We start from the raw sequence: 19599 nt of genomic DNA on the forward strand, positions 1-19599 counted from the left end.
AATGTCTCAATGGAGTTCATGGACACATATGAGTAGTTTCAATCAATCACGAGGTTTTAAGCGACTGGGCTGTTTCGCATTTGCATGAAGCCACACGAGATTCCAAGATAGAATCATCAACCAACTGGATTTGGAGCTCGTGTGAATCAAAGGTAGCAGCTGCCATCGCATTCACAAGACCTTTGGGTCGACGATCCAGCTGATCCAGTGCTAGATTCGCTTATTTGCCAATGTAACCTCTTTGGTTGCAAACCAGGCGGATTAAAAAAATGACTGGAGAGTGGACAGCGGAGAGGGCCCAATCCCCCAATGTACATGGGCCACCACCCAGGGCTTAGCCGAAAAATTAACACGCATCACCTACTCCGAACGCTGGCTTAGCTCACGGAGAGAGAAACTGAGAAAGCGTAGAGAGCAAGCCCCCCACTCCGCCCGAGAGGCTCCAAAGCGGCCAGAGCCCCGCAGCTGGACCTGGACGAGAGCGGGGAGGAAGGGAAAGAGACGGACAGCGCCATTGCTGCCACCGCATTCACAGCGCTACCACCTCTGTCGCTTTCCTCTCCTCGCCCCCCTTCCCTCGCCGTACCCGTACCACCACCGCCCCCGCCTCCTCGCCGCCGCCCAAAACCCAAACCCTAGGCGCCGCCGCTCCGAGGCGCGCCAGATCGGCGGCGGCGGCGGCGGGCCGCGGCTGCGGCTGCGGCTGCCCCGGATCCAATGCAGCGGCGGCCGTAGCGCGGGGGCGGCCGATCTGAGGCGCCGGCGGCCGCGGGTGGAACGGGGATGTCGTCCGCGCCGGTGGCGGGGGCGGCGTTCGAGCGGTACCAGCAGCGCGGAGGTGGCGGCGCCGCGGCGGCCAACGGCAGCACGGTGCGTCCCGCGCGGCTCCTTGCTTCCTTTGCGTGTGCGCGCGTGTGTGCCGGGGGTTGAGGGGGTTTGGTGCGGTTTTGGTATCTGATGCTGATGGGCGCCTCCCACCATTTCGTGTATCGGGTGGGTGGCCGGTTGTTTGCTTGCTTGCTTGTGGAGTTCGCATGGCTTGGGCCTCAAGGAGACAAGGATGCGCTCATCCACTGTGCTATTGCCCTGGAAGGAGTCGCAGCTTCTATTACTATTATTAGGTCCCGGGTTGGACCTGGTTGGATTGCGTTGGAGGTGTCGGCCCGTAGAGTTTCCGCCCCTTTGGGGGTCCTCGGTACCTACGCTCGTCTGGATTGATGATGATACTGGTGGATTACTGGCAATGCAGCTCGGATTCGGATTGCGTGTAGGTGAATTTACCTCGGGGTCTTGTGCAAATACAACATAGGGAAATGCGTTTCTATAGGTGTTTTTGTTGGTTGCACGGTGGTGAGAGGAGCTTTGTGGGTGTGGTTCTGCCTTGAGAGTGAGAACTGATATGCACTGTCATTCCGTTAAATCGTGTGACTGGGCAAAGGATGCTACAAAGGTAGATCAGGCATTCAGGTCAGCATATTCACAGTATGCAACAAGGAGCAAAAAATGGTAAGAATATATGATAAAGTATATGGGAAATGAAGCAGCAAGTGATACTGTGGTTGGAAGAAGCAACAGTACAAGGAGGGGGTGGGGGGATGTATGGGGCTGATATGAAAACACACTTATTGTTGCAAACCTGACATCATGTCTGATGCTGTAATCTTATCGACTCTATTCATTATTTGCTGTTTGTATTACTACATGTCTGATGCTGTAATCATTCCAACAAGGTTTTCAAGAGCGGGCCTCTCTTCATATCATCCAAAGGTAAACCATTATCCCCTATCTCTTTCTCTCAACAGTGTTTCACATACAGAGCTCATGTCATGTTAGTTCCTTGGTGGGGGAATCAAAATGAAGTATTTTATCAATAACATGCGCACCATCAGCTCAAAAAAATTCTGAATTGTACATAAAAGGTTGCTTCACTCATGAAAAGAAATCATCAATGCTTGTATTAAGATTTTTTTTTTGCCTGTTCTCCTGATTTCAGTATGTACTAGGAGTAAAAGTGACTGCCGTTATATAAGTCATTTTAGCAACTTAAGTGGGAAACAAAAATGGAAATATGTTATCATGGATTAAATTATTTTCACTTGACTGTAAATAAACCAACTCAATAACCCCTCCATCCATATCCATTTTTGCTTAAAAATTTGTATTACATTCTGCAAGTGAGACACTAGTTTCTTTGGTTCAGTTCCACATGGTTATTTGTGCTCTTGTATGAATGTTTACTTCTGTTAATACCTCTTAGTGTTTATTGCGAAAGAGAACTCATGCATCCGTGCTTTTCAGGGATTGGATGGAAATCATGGAAGAAGCGTTGGTTCATCCTCACACGAACATCATTGGTTTTCTTCAAGAGTGATCCTGTTAGTGCCTCTGTACTTGACTTTCTTTATTGGCAGAATTCTATACTTGGCCAGATTGAAACTTCTATGTTACCCATTTCAAAAATAATTTCTGTGACACGTAACATCTCAGTTCTTGCTAGTGTACAACTCAAACAGAATTTGAGGGTAAATGTGTAGACTTCCAAAAACTGCTACAATGATACTGCCTATGGATCTGGTTGGTTAGAACTTGGATACTTCTCTCCACATTGCATCCTTGAAATTCATATTTTGTTTGCATGCATGCAAAAATTGACAATATGCATGAGTATTAGCTGGTTCACTTTCTCATAGCAGACAGCTTAGTGATTACACCATTTGATATCTTTATATGTCAAGCTCTTTTGCGCTATATGTCTTGCACGCAGTAAATAATGTTATCATGTGCCACAGCTTTTGCTTTTGTACTGTGTTTTTTCCTTGCTTTGGATATATATGAATTCTCTTATGCTATTGGATATGATAGTTCTGTATTAATTACATCAAATATCCAGTTATTTGGGAATGATAAACCACATGTTATTATAATGCAGCAGCAGGTCCACAATGATGATTTGTTTATTGCATATTAAGTTAGCTAAATTAGATAAGGAAATTAGAGATTTGATTCTTTAATAGATTTGCATTCTATTGATTAGTTCCAGATTCTTCAAAGAGAGGAGGGTCATTGAAACATAATAAGCAGAAATTAGAAGGATATCTCCTTGCCTTCACTAGACAAACACCACCCTCATGACTGCTATTGGTGCTGAGTCTGTCACCCCTGGTCTGTTGTTCACTACAACTACGCTCTGTGCTCCAATTCTATTCTAGCCCATGAAGCAAGATTCTTAGCTGTGCCGAGCAGGGAACAAATTGTTCTTGTTCCCCAACATTCTCAGGCCCTGTTTGGCAGAGCTCCCAAAGCAGCTTCTAGGCTGAATCTAGGAGAAGCTCTGCCAAACAGTTTTTCTGAGAGAAGTGATTCTATGCTGATTCTGTGGAGTGATCTCTAAAATGAACTATGGAGCTGGGAGCTGAAAAAATAGCTTCTCCTGATTCACTTCTCACACTGGATCTGTTTTTCATAAAGTTAATCTTAGAGGATCACAGATAATTATTTTCAGCTAGTGAATCACTTTTCAACTCCCGTAGACAATTAGAATCAGTTGGTGCTCTACCAAACTGGCCCTTAGTGGAATTTAGTTGAACTATGTGATGACATTTCGTTTTTTTTTTCTTCTCTTATTATTCTACCCATCCAATTTATATCTCATGTAAGCACTAAGCATACCTTATGTCACTTGATAAGTAACTTCTTGTTGGAATTGTAGAATACCTTGCCCCAGAGAGGCATTGAAGTGAATGTTACTCTAGGAGGAATTGATTTGAATAATTCTGGAAGGTGTATATCTCATTCTTGTACTCCCTTTTCATCTTACTTTTTGTTGGGGTTGTGCATCAGGAATACTGTACTAAGAGCACTTCTAATTTGCAGTGTTGTAGTCAGAGAAGACAAGAAATTGTTAACCGTTCTTTTCCCAGATGGCCGCGATGGTCGTGCATTCACGCTTAAGGTACTCTGCATTTCTTTTTCAACCTAATAATTAGGTTTGTCTGATGAAATATGAGAGTTTAAGTAACAAAACATATTTTTGTGCCTTTCATATCTTTTCAAAATGTTCACCGCTGCATAAATTCTAAAACAGGCAGAAACTTCTGAAGATTTATTCGAGTGGAAAACAGCATTGGAAGAAGCTCTTGCACAAGCTCCAAATGCAGCTCTTGTGATGGGACATAATGGGATATTTCGTAATGAGACAGCTGACACATATGAAGGAGCTGTTCCAAACTGTTGGTGTCTTAAACTGTTTCATTTAATCCTTCTCAACTTTGGAACTTAATCAATGATGCCTTCCCCATTGTCCGCAGGGAGAGAGAAGAGACCAATCAAATCATTGGTGACAGGCAGGCCAATTCTGCTTGCACTTGAGGATATTGATGGCAGTCCTTCTTTTTTAGAAAAGGCCCTGCGCTTTCTTGAGAAACATGGTGGGGGACAAAAACTATCTTTGCCTGAAGCCTTTACATGTTGCTATTTTAGTTTCCTTGACATGAATTTTGATTGTTTTTGCAAATCTTCTCTTGCAGGAATAAAAGTGGAAGGAATTTTGCGGCAGGCTGCAGATGTGGAAGAGGTTGACAGGAGGTTGCAGGAATATGAGCAAGGTTGGCATCAATTTCTTTTGAATTGTATTATTAAACAGTGTTCTTATGGTGTCTCTGAGTGACAAGGTGCTTGTGAGGTCTTTCGTGTCCTTGACACCTTGCCAAATTCATTAAGAGTGAGGCAGGGAGAAGATAGGAAAGTAACTGGCCAACAACGCAAAGTAGCCGCCGCCGCCGTGCTGGCTCCAGCAACATGGGCCCAGGCAGCATAATCTCTAGTCAACTATGCCCACAGTCTTTCTCGAGGGCAGTGGGGGTGGAAGTCAACCTGTAAGGGAGTGCGGTGGTATTCCATCTGAGTGGTGGTGCAGGCGGTTAGGGGCATGGGGAGGTAAGCGGAGGAGTGGCTACATGAGATACAGGGAGGGGAGCTAGCATTCCCTTTCCTTTTATCACTTTCCCTTTTGCTTCCTTTGCCTCAGGGTTGAGGGTTGCAACGGCTCGTCCTACCTGCCTTACGAACATTTTTATTAGGTGATTGATGTCATACCACTTTATGTTGGTATGACAACTTTTTACTGATTAGGCTGTATAACATTTGAATAATGTACCAGGAAGGACTGAGTTTTCAGCAGATGAGGATGCTCACATTGTTGGTGACTGTGTAAAGGTACCTATGCCATTGTAGTTTCAACATCTTAGGTGATCCCAAGATCACGTGTAATTGTTTCTCACTAATTGTATTGGTTGAAATGCTTCTGCAGCATGTTCTCCGAGAGCTACCATCGTCCCCTGTGCCTGCTTCTTGCTGTACAGCATTATTAGAAGCTTTCCGTAAGTATTATGTTTAGTTATAGTATAAATTTAGTAGCCAGAATCCATGTTCAAAACGACACTCCTGTGATTGGAGGGAGTAGTTTATACCAGATCAGATAGCACCCTTATATTCATAAAAAATAAATATGGGGGAACGGAGCCCTCTGTTTTTTTTTTCATAAACATAAAGTAGCTCTTCAGAATCGACTCAGGTGACGGTGTTGGACTTGCCATGCCAGATGCCATTTGAAACCCAACACAGTGTGGCTGTCCAACTTGGCACAATTATTTAGGACTCAGTTGTCTGAATAACATGGTTACTGTGGACACGGGCCAAATATAATTATAGGAACCCACACCTATGGATTTCTCTTTGTCGATGGCTCATGTTGGGTTCGTCTCTAGCCTACCCCAACTTGCTTGGGACTAAAACTTAGTTGTTGTTGCATCTATTGATTTCCCAAAGCTGATAGTTTTTCTAAAGCATTTTAGTTACTCAAACGGTTATTATGGACGTAGCCAAGATTCTACATGCATTCCTATTCTTTTGATGTTTTCTATCTGGCTAACTGTTCATATCCTTTTATTTAACTTGCCTAGGCCTTGAAGCTAAGGATGCTAAGATAAATGCTATGCGTTCAGCTATATCTGAGACATTTCCTGAGCCCAATCGAAGGCTGCTGCAGAGGTTAGTTTTACATATTTATCATAACAATATCTTTAAGCACTGGATAACATCTACATTCTTTATTTTGTTGTAAATTATCTTGTCATTAGACTTCCCTTTGTCAGCCAGCTTATGCTAAATGCCCTGCATGATACATTCATGTGTGACATCCGGTTACTGAGCCTGGGCATGCTATCATTGTCTTACAGGTCATACTTGTACTTAATATAATCACTAATACTCTTATTTTTCACGGTATTTGTCTAGTTTGTTCAGTTTCACAACGTAGCTTCATTGTAGTTGTTTCATTTTTCTTCATCCCTGCTATTAATACGAGAAATATGTTTTAAGAGGTTAGTTGTTACTGAAACATGTTATTATTACATAAACTCGTTCCTCAAATAGTTGTAATGTTGCTCTTTGTTTCTTTTGTTGTAGAATTTTGAAAATGATGCACACTATTGCATCTCATACTTCTGAAAATCGAATGACTGCATCAGCGGTTGCTGCCTGTATGGCACCTCTTCTGTTGCGTCCACTTCTGGCTGGTGAGTGTGAGATGGATGAGGTATTTGATATGGATGGTGACGATTCTGCTCAGCTTCTTGCTGCTGCAAATGCTGCTAACAGTGCTCAAGGCATCATCGCAACTCTTTTAGAGGAATATGAGGGCATTTTTCATGTAAGATTCTTCAACCTACAGTATAGCCTCCTTGGGTTTAATATTTGCATTTATCCGCATTGAAGGCTCTACAAATTGAGTCTATTCCATTTGAGCATATTTCTTGTTAGTGGTGCTTAAAAATTTGCACATGAGGGATCATTCCCTATGATCATCTATGATTGCCATTTTGCAGGATGAACACCTCAGATGTTCCTTGTCACCCGAGTCTCAAATTGAAGATAGTGGTACTGAAGCATCAACTGATGATGGGAATTTGAACGCCAAGGGCAACGGATTCCATGATGCAGAAAATGATGTAGATCAAGAAATGGATGATGATAATGGTGCGGAACGTATACTTAGTGGAAAATTGAGTGAGAGCAGTGGATATGCTGGCAGTGACCTCTATGACTATAAGGTTTGGTTTGTGTCCATTCTTTTGATTTTTGAGATACTTGGTGTTCGGTGGTTTTAGTAGTGCTGCAATTGTGATTAAGAATCTGAGTTTGGTGCTGGTGTATGTTACGAATTGACTATTGCATGGTGGTAGGGAAGGAGAGGGATGGCTGGGTGGGGGGCTTAGCCCAAGCCACAGATATAAGTTACTTTTCCTTCTTATGTCTTGCTTACCCTTTCTTGATAACCGTCCTGTCTTTAAATAGACTTTATTTAATAACCAAGTGACAAATAGAAACCTATTTAAAAGAAAATTGATCCCTAACAGCCTCTAACTTTAATGGGCAAGCTAACTGGTCTTATCTTCTGTTTGGGCACTGCTACATGGACCTCACTACTGCTCACCTGCTATGTCATGTAGCACAAGCTAGCGTACAGAAGACAATAGAACATGTAGCACATGTTGTGTGTCCTATATGAATGACTTGAGTGAAAATGTTGTCAAATTTTCTTATTGCCTAGCTGCATCTAGTGTGTATGCAATTAAATGAGAGTTTATGCAAGAAGCTTCATGTTAAAATTTTGGATATATCCGCGGAAGAATTGTGCTTAAGGTTTGGCAGTGGATTTCCAAGTTTTATGATTGCAGGTTCGCTTGTTAGTGTTAGACAGATAGCTTTAGCCTAACACGAGTGGAACCCTCTGGGCCACCAGGCGTCGCACTGCACCGGTCCTAGAGGCCGTGCGCACTCCAGATGGTTGATCACAGGCAAGTTGATCCCATGGTGGTGGTCATACTTCTATAAACCTAGGGTTCCCTTGCCAATATAGATGCTTGTACTCCATAATCACCAATCAATCCATTGTTATGCACCCTAATCGAGCTTACAGTTAGATTCCTTTCTGGCTCCAAAATTCCCTTGTGTTCACTGTCTGTAGCTTACTGTCCTTTTTGGCCACTTGCTAGTTTTTTTATAGCAAGTGCTGATACATTCCAAATTTAATGCTCTTTTTGGCCACTTGCTAGTTTCCATGCTGTATCTTGTCTGTAGCTTACTGTCCTTTTCTGGATTGACCAACAGGCAGTCAATGCTGATGAGGCAGATGCTGAACGCCCTGTAGAGGTGTTGGAAGGAAATGTGGATTTGGGCAAAGTACAAAATAGTCGTTCGGTTGAAAATGGTTCAGCAAATGTGGACACATTACTCAGTGAAAACAATCCTTCTAATCCAGCATCTGGTCATGAGACTCCTTTGTCTATGGGAGAAATCCTTTCTTCTTTTGATCCTGGAATTTCTGTACCTACTCAGAATTCGGAATATTCTGTAGAGAGACAGTCAAACAAAATTAATGGATCTCACCCACACGTGAAGCGGAGCAACTTTTGGGGACGAAATAATGTAAGCAAGAAATCTACTTTAATTTGTTTTGCCTGTTTTCCTTTGATTGCCTTATTTTTTAGTATGAGTAAAGCCTCTTTCTAGCACACTGAATTCCATTTTGTTCTTGGGGTTTTTTGTAAGTATAATCTGGTTTAAAAGTCTGATTCATATGCATCATTCATGCAGGCAAGAAAGAGCCAACACTCAGAATCAGTTGATTCATCTGGTGAAGAAGAGTAAGCTCTTTGCCACTAAAAGTACTAACCATATGTGTTTACAGTATATTTTTCATGGAGTAGATTTTGTTGATATTAGCTCTTTGCCACTAAATGTACTAACCATATGTGTTTACAGTATACTTTTCATGGAGTAGATTTTGTTGATATTTGTAACTGTGAAAAGTAATATTGCATTGCGGGCATTTTATACAACCATTTATGGCAGTTCTGGTCCTGTAGCATATGTATTCTCCCTGCTTACTACTTTGTTGGAAATGTGTAATTACTCCTGGGATTGGATATGACAATGTCCAATATCCAATTGGATTTTAGCAATGGATTTTATTGGATTTGGATCTAGTTGGATATGGACATCCATTTAATTTAGATCCAAATATTGTTGGATTAATGGATTTTGCTGGATATAAAAAATAGGATAATCCAATTCATGTTGGATTTCTAACCTATCCAGAGGACGGGGCATGGCAGCAGGAGCGTTGCGACCTCCCCGCGCGGCTGCGGCAGTGGGGTGCCCCCGAGCTTTGCTCGCGGCAGCAGCGTCTGACCAGCACCGGACGCTCGTTGGCCCACGTAGCTGCATGCCGCCGCACGCAGCATGCAGGGATGGAGGGCTGCGGCTTGCAGCTCCTACAGGATGCGCCGCCGCCCTGTGGGCCCAGATCCTGCCGCGAGTCAGCAAGCACCGGCCGCCGGCGCCATCATGCTGCTGGCTCAGTCTGGTCGGAGTAGCTCCCAATCCCCCACGTCCTCCGCCACAGATCAATTTTGCGAATAGGAGCACGAGCACGCAGGGATGGAGGGCTGTGGCATACGTGCAGCTCCAACGGGATGCACCGCCACCTTGTGGGTTCAGCCCCTGCCGCGCGCCAGCGCCTGTTGCTGTCGTGCTGCTGGCTTAGCCTGTCGGAAACTGCCTCCAACCCCCACGTGCACAGCCCCAGTGACAAGCTAACAGACAGAGGTAGAAGACGCGCGGCTGCTCTTCTTGAGCGTGGAAATAGAGCTGCTGCGATTTGGTTTGGATCATCCATATGGACTTGGACATTTCACCGGTGGATTGGATTGGATTTTTTTTCAATTTAAATTGGACTAAACTGGATATGGATTATTAATGTTTGGATCTTCCTTGGATTCTCTTTATTTGGATATGGACTTTGATCCATTCCCAGGGGTATGTGTAATATTGCTTGATGTGAAGATTATTGGAAATGTGTAATATTGTTCCTGTAGATTATTGGAAATGTAGGTAATTGTATCTTAGCTTTGTGGTCATGTTATCTCAACTGTCTCAAAAGATTTACAAACAAAGCACACATTCATTTGGAAGTTTCCTGTTCTTTTATCGAATGCATGTAACCAGAATTCGGTTTATTTAATTCTACACAAATAAACATTTCAGGCTTGCTATTCAAAGGCTTGAGATCGCAAAGAATGATCTACAAAACAGAATTGCCAAAGAGGTAAGTGAAGGCAGTACACATGTGCTCATTAGCCTTGGTGTAGTGGCTTCCTGTTATCCTGTAGTCTAATAGTAATTGCTTCTCAGGCTAGGGGGAATGCAATTCTACAAGCGAGTTTGGAAAGAAGAAAACAAGCACTACATGAACGCAGATTGGCTTTGGAACAGGATGTATGCCCTATCCCCTTGCCTTCCAATTTTACTTAGCCATGCTTTGTTGTGTGTTTTAGGATGAAAGTATATTTTGGTCTCTTAGCCCCACAGTTAGGTCCTTTTTACCCTCGAACTTCTAGGTATAGGCCCCCATCTCTAGGAACAGCATATTCAAACTCTCTAGAGCAGTAGAGCTTTTACTATGAACTTGTCTGTTGGGAGATGAGGTGTCTGATGGCTTTTTTATTTTCCTGCTGGCTTTCATATGTTTTGCCTTTACATTTTCATTTTTAGTTTTGTATCACTCTATACCTATGATACCATAATCAAGTTTGATGATTCTTTAGAGTAGGTGCAAACACCCAGGTCTCACAGATTTTTTTTTATTTCTCAGTCCTAGCTAGGATTTCTGGTAACCAGAAGGAACCAGGTTCGGACTGGGGTTCGATCATTTGTGGTCCTGCCTATAGATGTAAATATTACCTGTGCTAAATCCAAGGCTTAAAACATTCCAAAAGTTAAGGGGTCAAGTTGGTACTTTCCCCTTTATTTTTTTTCGTGATGCTGTTATTGTTGAATAGTAAAGCTAAATAGATGGCTTTTATAATGTTCTAAAATGTACTTCCTGCAACTGTTTATAACTGTAGGTGTCCAGGTTGCAAGAACAGCTACAAGCTGAGAGAGATCTTCGAGCTGCATTGGAGGTTGGGTTGAGCATGTCTTCTGGACAGTTTTCAAGTGCGCGTTCGATGGACGTGAAGGTACCTTGCTACCTTGAAACTTGAAGTGTTCCTACACTTGCTGGCTTTATTTTATGGAGTCTCATTTCCTACCTATTCACCTTAGACAAGGGCAGAGCTAGAGGAGATTGCTCTTGCTGAAGCTGATGTTGCAAGGTTAAAACAGAAGGTTGCAGAGCTTCATCTCCAACTCAATCAACAACGGCAACACCAGTATGGCTCTACAGTGGATGCAAATGATCGCCATCACCGCCTTCCTGGTCACTTCTCGCAGCAGTAAGATACAAATTATATTCTTTTAAGTTCCTTTGAGATGTTTCTGGATCTCTGGTGGCAGCAGTTTTTGGTTTCTTGCAACTGTCTGAATCCGAAGGGGTTTGCCAACAGTTTATGCCATATTAAAAAATCCATTTCTTAAGTATCACTGTATCAGTGAATCATGCTGAACTTGGGAGCTGTAACATAGGCTCTATGCATGCACTGTCACTGACATTATTTTTTGTATTCATAATTAACAGTTCGATGCTTCTATACATGTGTGTTGTATATGCCATGTTCTCTAGATATTTTTCAATTTGACATAATTTTTGCCCTGCCAGAAACTTTGTTCAACAAGGATTTGATATGAACCTTGCTTTCTGCAATCAAGAGAGGCAAAGAAATGAGGTATGTTGTGGAATACTCTTTTTTACACATGTTCTCAATGATAGTCTCAAACCTGTTGAAATCTCAATCCATTCAATGCACTATGCTGATAACAAACTTTCAGTTAGAACAGTACTGTTGTTGTTCATGCCTGGTAAGCAGAAAATTAAAACTTTTTTTTTGAAAGCTATACAGAGGGGGAAACCCCCCACCCGGCCCACCGCAGTAGGGTGAAAATTAAAAACTGTCCAGCTGGTATCATGCCTTGATTGAGTAAATCTATTTAGTAGTCAAATATCCCAGAAGCAGCCATTGGAGTTTCATGCTTGTAATTAAAATTAACTTCCACAGATTTGCAATGTTTTGGTAAAAATGGACCATAATCTGGAGGTTTTAAAATTATCAAGCTTCCATGTGTTGAGATTGGGTTGTCCTAGTACAGAAAGTTGCCAGTCAAATATCAGAGTATGAGTATGGAATTGCATGCCCAAAGTAAAAAATTCTGAGCATTATCTTTGTTGTTACAACTTGTTACTCTACATAATCATCCATTATATAGACTGCTTTGTTTCAACTGGTGGTTCTAACAACTTGAAATTTCAATGTGATAAATGAGTAAGTGACTGGTTATATGTGGCATTCCCTTTTAAATCTGATGAAAAGTTGGTGGATGATGCTGCATCTGGCAATATTTAAATTGGATCATGTTAGCAGGAGAGCTCAATGGAGTCCTCACAGTGGAGAAACATCAAGCAGCATGTGCTACCTTACGGTTCTTCAAGGCCACTCACCCGTAAGCTTTCATTTGATGCCTCTTCGAGTGAATCAAGAGGCACAGAAGCCTCAACAAGCATGCCAACAGAGAACACCTCTGTGGCCATCAATGTCCCAAAGTTAGCTGAGGTAGGTGAACTCACGGCCTTTTTTTTTTGTTAAATACAGACATATAATGCCTAAATTTTGAGATGATTTACATTTTTGTATGCCAGGGCATTGAATATGGGAGGCAACCAATGGTGGCTTCCTCCACTTTGGTAGAACTAACGACTAGACTAGATTTCTTCAAGGAGCGGAGGTCGCAACTGATGGAACAACTCCATAGTCTTGATTTAGGACATGGGTCTGCTTCTCAGGGTTTTCCATTCAAGCCACCCTCTCCTTGGAACCATCCAAGGTAGGATGACCATTCAATTCCATGATTGTATATTCTTTGGTAGTGGTTCTTTTCTGTCTATCAATTGTAGAAAACTGCCTATCCGAGTGTAAATCTGTTTTGTTCTTCAATATGATTTTGCTGTCGTGCTGCGGGAGAATAGCTTCTCAAGTGGGGCATGTGATGTAGTCTTCTGTATGTAATGTTGTCATGGAGGTGCCTCTTAGACAAGCTTTTCCAGTGTTGTGGCGGTGTATCTGTATTTTGTGCCTCTTCTCATAGAAACTGGATAGGCTGACTCCTTTTATGGCCGTTTGATTCATACCTAGTGCTAAATGGTTCACGTGAGGAAAACAGGGATCACGTGAGGACAGGTTCCCAGCATGAGTTCATAAATAATACGGTGAAGGCTTCAAGATGTGTTTTCTCCTCGCAATTATTGTCCATCACATGTATGGTTCTGAGGCACGTCTGTCTTCCTGCTAATTTATATACTCGTTCCCGTATGTTTGTCGCCAAATAATATGCATACTAGTCATTCTTATTTTTGAGTTTAAATCCAATGTTTTTGGTAGGCAAAACACTTCAGGTTTGGGCCATTTTGGGTTTGGGTCACGGTTTGCCTTTTCTGTTGGAGATAGAAACATATTGCAAATCAACTCTCTGCAAACTTCAATCTGGGCCACCAGATCTACTGAAACCAGCAAATTTCGTCTGCTTAGCAGACGAAATCTCAATTTTGTAATTACCTAACAAATCGTATTAAAAAAAGTAAAAAAATCGGGGAAGGCACTGGTGCCAACGCCCAAAGTTCACTGAAACGGCTAAGGCTGCCATTGGCCAGGAAAAGCCAAAGCCATCTCGCCGCGGCTGACGACTTGGGCACAGCGAGTACCGAGTAGAGTACCTCATCGATCGCCACAGCGACTTGGTGATCCTGATCTAGTGATCTGATGATGCAGGTGAGGTGATTATGGGCAGGAGAAAGAATAACACTCCCGTCCTTCCCACTTTTATCCTTGCTATCATCATCCTCGTCGCTTCCCGTCTTTTTTTTTTTACGTGAATTCCATGAATCAATCAATATTTCTGTAATCAAATGTGGATGTTATCTGACCTTGACCACCACTTGCTCAATTTGTGGTCGACCAATAAATAGCAAGTCCCGAGTGGTCGGCAGAGTCGACGTAACCAATGCACGACTGGATTATGGAATTGTGGTCGGCGTTTCATCAAAAAGGAAAACAACAGCATAATGCTATTGCCTGGCATCCGTCTCTGTGAAAAGGTTTACCATCAAAGCTGAAGCATTCTGAACATCACGGCATCTAGGTGAAACACATGTTATGTGGGTAAAAATCATCCAACGAACCCGACAGTTCCATCAGAATACAGATTCCATGTACGTATTTACTAGCACTATACCAGATAAGCAGAAGAACTGTGACCTGTCGCCTCATGTAAAAAAGATTTACATCCCTGAACTGTCATTACAAATTTCTCTGTAGGTTTGTCAGCGTCTACACTAATATCAGTGATTTCTATATGCACGTATACTTGTTTTAGGCGTAGCTTGGCATTACAGTGCAGTGTAAATAGCAGCTGTAGAAATGCAGCTGAGCGAACAGCAGTTTGCCAAGCAACTATTTTATGAAAAAATACTGTTGAACCTGCTTATTGAAATGCACCGATATTTCGAGTTGGAGCCTTATTCCTACATCAGAGCCAGCTGAATCCCTCAGATTCCGCAGTCAGGAGCTTCATCAACCTGATGCCTTCTACTGAAGCTTCTGTCGTGCGCAGCAGTCTGGTGTGGAAGTAGCAAGCAAGGTCACCAAAAGCTCTGCCACAGTGCGAGCAATGCCATGTTTCTACATTTCAACACTGGTGGTATCCATGTCAGCAGCAACACTGGCTCCTGAGCTTCCATGTGTTTTTTCACAAGTCAAACTTCTCTTCCTGGAACGCTTTGAATACGAAGTCTCTGAAGCGTCTTGAGTACTGTTTTGGATCGACTGCTGAAATGGATGTTGGGTCATATTGGAAAGACTTGTATGCATGCTCAAGCTTTTTGCTGATATCATAATCTTGAAGTATGTCTATTATCCCGAAATATAATACAACGTCGTAGAACTCTCCAGTAGGCTCGCCGATAATCTGTGGTTCAATGTCACTCTTTCTTATTGTCCGTTCAGCCCTTATCGGCATGTTTGACCCAAGCTTTATCTTGGCGAACCTGTCCAAACGAACAGTCTTTGTTACAATAAACATAACAATGCATTAATGCAGCCAAATTACAACCTAGAGCCAACTCAGCGAGCAAACATCAAGGGACTGCCAAAATGTTGGCCTCCATGTTTGACATATGGGTGTCTGTGGGGAGACATATCAAGCAGATCCACTTGGGAAATAGGTTAAGGCATGATGAATCAAAGGATGGGAATGCTGTTGCATCTAGCAAGTATTTCAATTGGTATCTAGTTTCACCCAAGTCAAGAATAATTGACTATCTTGTTTTACCTGTTTCCATCCGTATCTCCCCTAGACAAGTGAGGCGATGATCCTCTGCTGCTGTCACTATCGAATGAACCTTCAAGTAATGCAGGGCAATGCACTTTGTAAGGTACATGATAACCATGTGAAAGATTATTAAAATAGTTTTGTTTCAACCAACCTCCGGTCAATAGCCTATCCCTAGTATCCCTAAAATGTACACCAACCAAGAGACTATAATCCATGATATTTTCCTGCTCGAGGAACTCGCAGTCCCTGTCAACTTGCCTGCTTCAACAGATTTAACCTCGACGTTAATATGTGTAAGGTTGTTGTGATTTCTTGTCAGCCCTAGCATCACTCACCTTTGGAACTCCTGGCACCAATGTTTTTGCAGTCGAAATATAAAGTTGAGATCAAGATCCTTCAGAGTAGTGTACTCATCAATCTCTGTCTGTGGTTTGTCAGTTGTACGTCCAAGAGATGAACCTTTCAGGTCAAATCTCCTATGAATGGGGTAATCAGAGCAGAACAGATTCCCCATTATGACAAAACGAACCTGGGTGATAGTGCAAAAGCAAATAAACAGTCAGGATACAGCCATGATAAGTAAGCTAGGAAAGAGTCAGTCTTACTCATCATCACAGCTAACTAGCTATACCATGATAATTACATAAATACTAAAATCTGACCTTCTTTTGGTTCGCTCCAGCTAATTTGACACAGTGAAGACCGAAAAACTTTGTGACTAGAGTGTTCTCAAATGCCCTGACATGATTATAATAAGCTCGAAGCATCTTCAGAAATATCTATATGATATTATAACAACAAATGTTCAGTTGATTAAGAATAAAACCACTGATGATCTTTGAAGTTGAGGAAGAATGCACAAACCTTTACTTCAGATTTCTTCATCGTCTTTATCATGTACTGGTCGTTGCTTGTAAGATAAAAGAAGCTCCCACTTTTACCAGGTGATGAGAGCTCCCGGAGAGCCTGATCTCCACAAAGGGATAACATGTAGTCTGCGGCATCAACCTTGAACAACTTGCGCAATGTCCTGAGATTCAGTCCAGAACAAATTAACTGCTAATGTCATGCATGCCACAATAGGGATTGTGTAATATTATGTCTGGGAGTGATGACCAACCGGAATACTTGTGGGCAGTAATCCTTCCACTTGAAATCACAAGAACTGTGTGGAGGGGTGTACTTTGAGCCCTCCGGAGGGAACCTTGTCCATACTTTCTCCTTTGGGTCAAAAGCTGATGATTTAAGATCAAGTGTAATTGGACCTTGCTTTCCTACTGCGTGCCTGTTATGCAGAAAAGATGAATAGATGATTGGGGCATAAACATACTTACTAAAAGGTGTATGCCATTCTTAATGTGAGAATTAATATGCATCTCTACATGATAACTGAATTATCTAATAGTAAAGAAAAAATATTCTATATTCTTCTGCCACAAGGTAGCTCCATATTTCTTATTATGCTACACTGCTTAATGTCCTCAGAAAAAATTATGCTGTTGAAAACTACAGTGCAGAAGGGCTGAGCTCTTGTACTATTTCAATCGGCAAGCTGCTGCCCTAAGCCGAAATGCCAAATTAAAGAGCATGGCGTCATCATGGATCTTATTGTAGTCTCTTTACATCTGGACTTCTCTGTGTACAATAAACTCTTATACTTTCAAGTTACTATGATTAATTACAAATTGGGTGCTCCTTATATAAAAATGACTTTCCGTGCATGAGCATCCAACCAAAAATCATGTGCCAAGCTCTGAAGTACTTGTCTGCATTCATCCCTGCCTGTTATATTTTCAGTAAAAAGGCACACGGTGTTATCATTCATGCCCTCCCGAATCAGTTAGCAGAGGCAGACCAATCCTCTCTTCTATGCCAATAATTGTCCAGGACATTAGGCACCATTAGTATAGCTCTCAACAGTTGCAAGATACCGGAATGACCACAGGTTATATATACTTGAAATGATGAAATCCCATATCAATGTTCAATGACTGGATGGGAAGGGGACCCAGAGATCATCAATCATTGCTTCACATTGTTTAGGAACCGCACGTGTTCTGTTTAGCAATCATATAGGTTCTCATCAAAAAGGGCAAAATCTGTCAACTTTTACATTGGCATCGAACCAGGATGATCGAATTATCTAATGGTAAACATAAGATAACCAACCAAATGCAAATGGAATTCCAATGCAAATTCCTCGGCCCTCATGGCAATGGCATTACATTGCAAATCAACAACCGCATGTAGGAACAATTTCCCAAGTAGAACGTTTTGCACCGGATGTCTGACTGGATTGATGAGGTAAATCAAGAAATGATTTTTGCTTTGGAAGGGATCATCAGAAGAACCAATGGGATCGAGAAATGAGAAACGGGCGAGGGTGGGCACCTACCTGATGCCGAGCTGCAGGTTGAGCATGAGCTCGTAGTTCTTGTGGCCCTTGGCGATGGTCTCTCCCTGCCGCCGCGGGCCTCGCGACCTGCCGCCAGCGTAGGGCCCCGTCGCCGGCGACGGCGGCGGCAGCCCCCTCCCATCGCCGGCGTCCTCCACCCTCACCGTCGCGGCGCGCCCCCTCGTCGTCGTCCTCGTCCTCCTCCCGCGTGACCCTCGCACCTCCTCTCCGCAATGCCGCACGTGTTGTCCCCATCCAGACCCGCGGCCCCGCAAAACCGGATCTTTTCATAGTTTCTCTCTCCTCCCCCGCTCCCGGAAGTTTTGCTCCGCCACGACGCCGAGCTCGCGCGCCCGCTCGCTGCCCGCCCCGCCGAGCTGTGCTCTCCCGGGTTCGTCTCCCTACCACGTGCCGCCCCAGCAGCCGCGCACGTCATCCTGCTTCAGGCTCCAGCTTTACTCGAAAAGCCTTGAATTTGCATAATTCCAGCCACTTTCAACCCTTTTTTAGACTTCACCATGTGTCTATTCTAAATTCCCAAGATACCATCAGTTTTTCTCAGCACCAATGTCATCTGTTCATTAAGTACTGCTAAAATTGCGTGGCTAGCTAGACTTTAGTCTATGGTTATCTATTTCTCTATATTTGCAAATCTAACATCTATGATCAAATTGCAGCTGTATTTAAAATAAAGTTCTACGTTTTGGCCTTTTTAGTTGCATAGTTTTTGCTATGCATCATATCTATATATCTTATATAGATAGCACCCACTAACTATTTCTCTCTTCATGCAAGGTATCCACCTCATTCTCCACTAAGTGTCCCACTAACTTTCAACTATCTTATTATTTACAAAAAATGTTCCTGTCATCTCTACAATATGCAATACTTTTAATCTTTAATTAAGTAAAGTAAAATCATATGCATACTCTATTTTTTCATCGCCTATTCTTCTATAATGTGATCAAATATTCCATTGGTGTTTCTTCTTTTAGCTTATCGATTTTTACGAGATTCAATAAACAAGAAAATGTCCATATGACCTCTACTATGTACAATACTTTTAATCTTTAATCTATTAACGTAAAGTTATATACATACTCTATTTTTGCAATACTTTTAATGTTTAATCTATTAACGTAAAGACTTATATACATACTCTATTTCTTTGAGCACCTATTCTTTTATAATGTGATCAAATATTATATTGATGTTACTTCTGTTAGTTTATCGATTTCTACCGGATCCTGATAAAAAATAACATGCAAGTAAAATTCATATCACCTATATAGCCTATATACATGACACCCACTAAAGTCATTAACTCTATTTCTCTTAACATGCAAGTTACCCGCATCATATAGGAACTCATTATATCAAATGTCACATCAACGTCCACTAGGGCCATCTATTTATATTTTCCATCGATTTTTTTGTAAATGTTGCCATGCAATCCTCTTAATTTTTCTACTTTCAAATTTCACGTTAAAATTTTATTTAAGAAATCCCGCAGCAACGCGCGGGGTATCACCTAGTACAACTATATAGGAGCAACCCACTACAAGTCATGGTTGGATTTCTCTCAACTTTCAGCGTGCCACGTCAGCAGCTAACCTCCCCTCCTCTTTACTCAGCCCGGCAGCTCAAACGGCTCAAATGGTGCCTCTTCTTTACTCACCCTGTACGGCAGCTCAAGCGTCCAGGTAATACGAAGGGGGCGGCCAGGTAATAATACGAAGCATCCAGCTGGAAACGTACGCCTGAGTGCATGCATGCACTCTTCGGCCGGATAAAAAGGACCAGCCGGTTGCCCCAACAATGTG

General features: G+C 42.4%; 2 protein-coding genes across 3 annotated transcripts; one reads left to right on the top strand and one right to left on the bottom strand.

The window, feature by feature from the left end:
* Positions 1-525: 525 nt before the first annotated feature.
* On the top strand, positions 526-13276 carry LOC120652311 (rho GTPase-activating protein 7-like). Of its 2 annotated transcripts, none has more exons than XM_039930089.1 (22): positions 526-870; positions 1731-1767; positions 2299-2375; positions 3710-3780; positions 3874-3952; positions 4085-4229; positions 4308-4427; positions 4527-4604; positions 5159-5214; positions 5309-5378; positions 5961-6048; positions 6466-6709; positions 6885-7109; positions 8170-8487; positions 8656-8705; positions 10108-10168; positions 10255-10338; positions 10968-11081; positions 11167-11336; positions 11660-11726; positions 12417-12608; positions 12695-13276. In XM_039930089.1, exons 1-22 carry the CDS (start codon positions 784-786, stop codon positions 12881-12883), a joined length of 2622 nt encoding a protein of 873 aa, XP_039786023.1. In that variant the 5' UTR covers positions 526-783; the 3' UTR covers positions 12884-13276. The 2 variants fall into 2 exon arrangements, with proteins under 2 accessions (XP_039786023.1, XP_039786024.1); XM_039930090.1 differs by having other exon boundaries at positions 12420-12608; positions 12695-13194.
* Positions 13277-14314: 1038 nt separating this feature from the next.
* LOC120652313 (phosphatidylinositol 4-phosphate 5-kinase 4-like) lies at positions 14315-18134 on the bottom strand. The gene is made up of 8 exons (XM_039930094.1): positions 17777-18134; positions 16502-16666; positions 16246-16411; positions 16044-16160; positions 15717-15910; positions 15533-15639; positions 15379-15448; positions 14315-15094 (listed from the first exon to the last, which is right to left on the bottom strand). The coding sequence occupies exons 1-8, from the start codon at positions 17800-17802 to the stop codon at positions 14797-14799; spliced, it is 1143 nt and encodes a 380-aa protein (XP_039786028.1). The 5' UTR covers positions 17803-18134; the 3' UTR covers positions 14315-14796.
* Positions 18135-19599: the final 1465 nt, after the last annotated feature.

This window comes from Panicum virgatum, chromosome 9K (genome assembly GCF_016808335.1).
Source record: "Panicum virgatum strain AP13 chromosome 9K, P.virgatum_v5, whole genome shotgun sequence".
Lineage (NCBI taxonomy): Eukaryota > Viridiplantae > Streptophyta > Magnoliopsida > Poales > Poaceae > Panicum > Panicum virgatum.

What these genes read in the sequence shown, in the direction of transcription:
- LOC120652311 (XM_039930089.1), top strand. Translation starts at nt 784, where the DNA reads ATGTCGTCCGCGCCGGTGGCGGGGGCGGCGTTCGAGCGGTACCAGCAG. An exon ending in AGCATTATTAGAAGCTTTCC is followed by an intron (nt 5,379 to 5,960) that starts GTAAGTATTATG and finishes TAACTTGCCTAG; the next exon opens with GCCTTGAAGCTAAGGATGCT. An exon ending in AAGAGAGGCAAAGAAATGAG is followed by an intron (nt 11,727 to 12,416) that starts GTATGTTGTGGA and finishes GGATCATGTTAG; the next exon opens with CAGGAGAGCTCAATGGAGTC.
- LOC120652313 (XM_039930094.1), bottom strand. Translation starts at nt 17,802, where the DNA reads ATGCTCAACCTGCAGCTCGGCATCAG. An exon ending in AACCTGCAGCTCGGCATCAG is followed by an intron (nt 16,667 to 17,776) that starts GTAGGTGCCCAC and finishes TCTGCATAACAG; the next exon opens with GCACGCAGTAGGAAAGCAAG. An exon ending in TACTGCCCACAAGTATTCCG is followed by an intron (nt 16,412 to 16,501) that starts GTTGGTCATCAC and finishes ACTGAATCTCAG; the next exon opens with GACATTGCGCAAGTTGTTCA.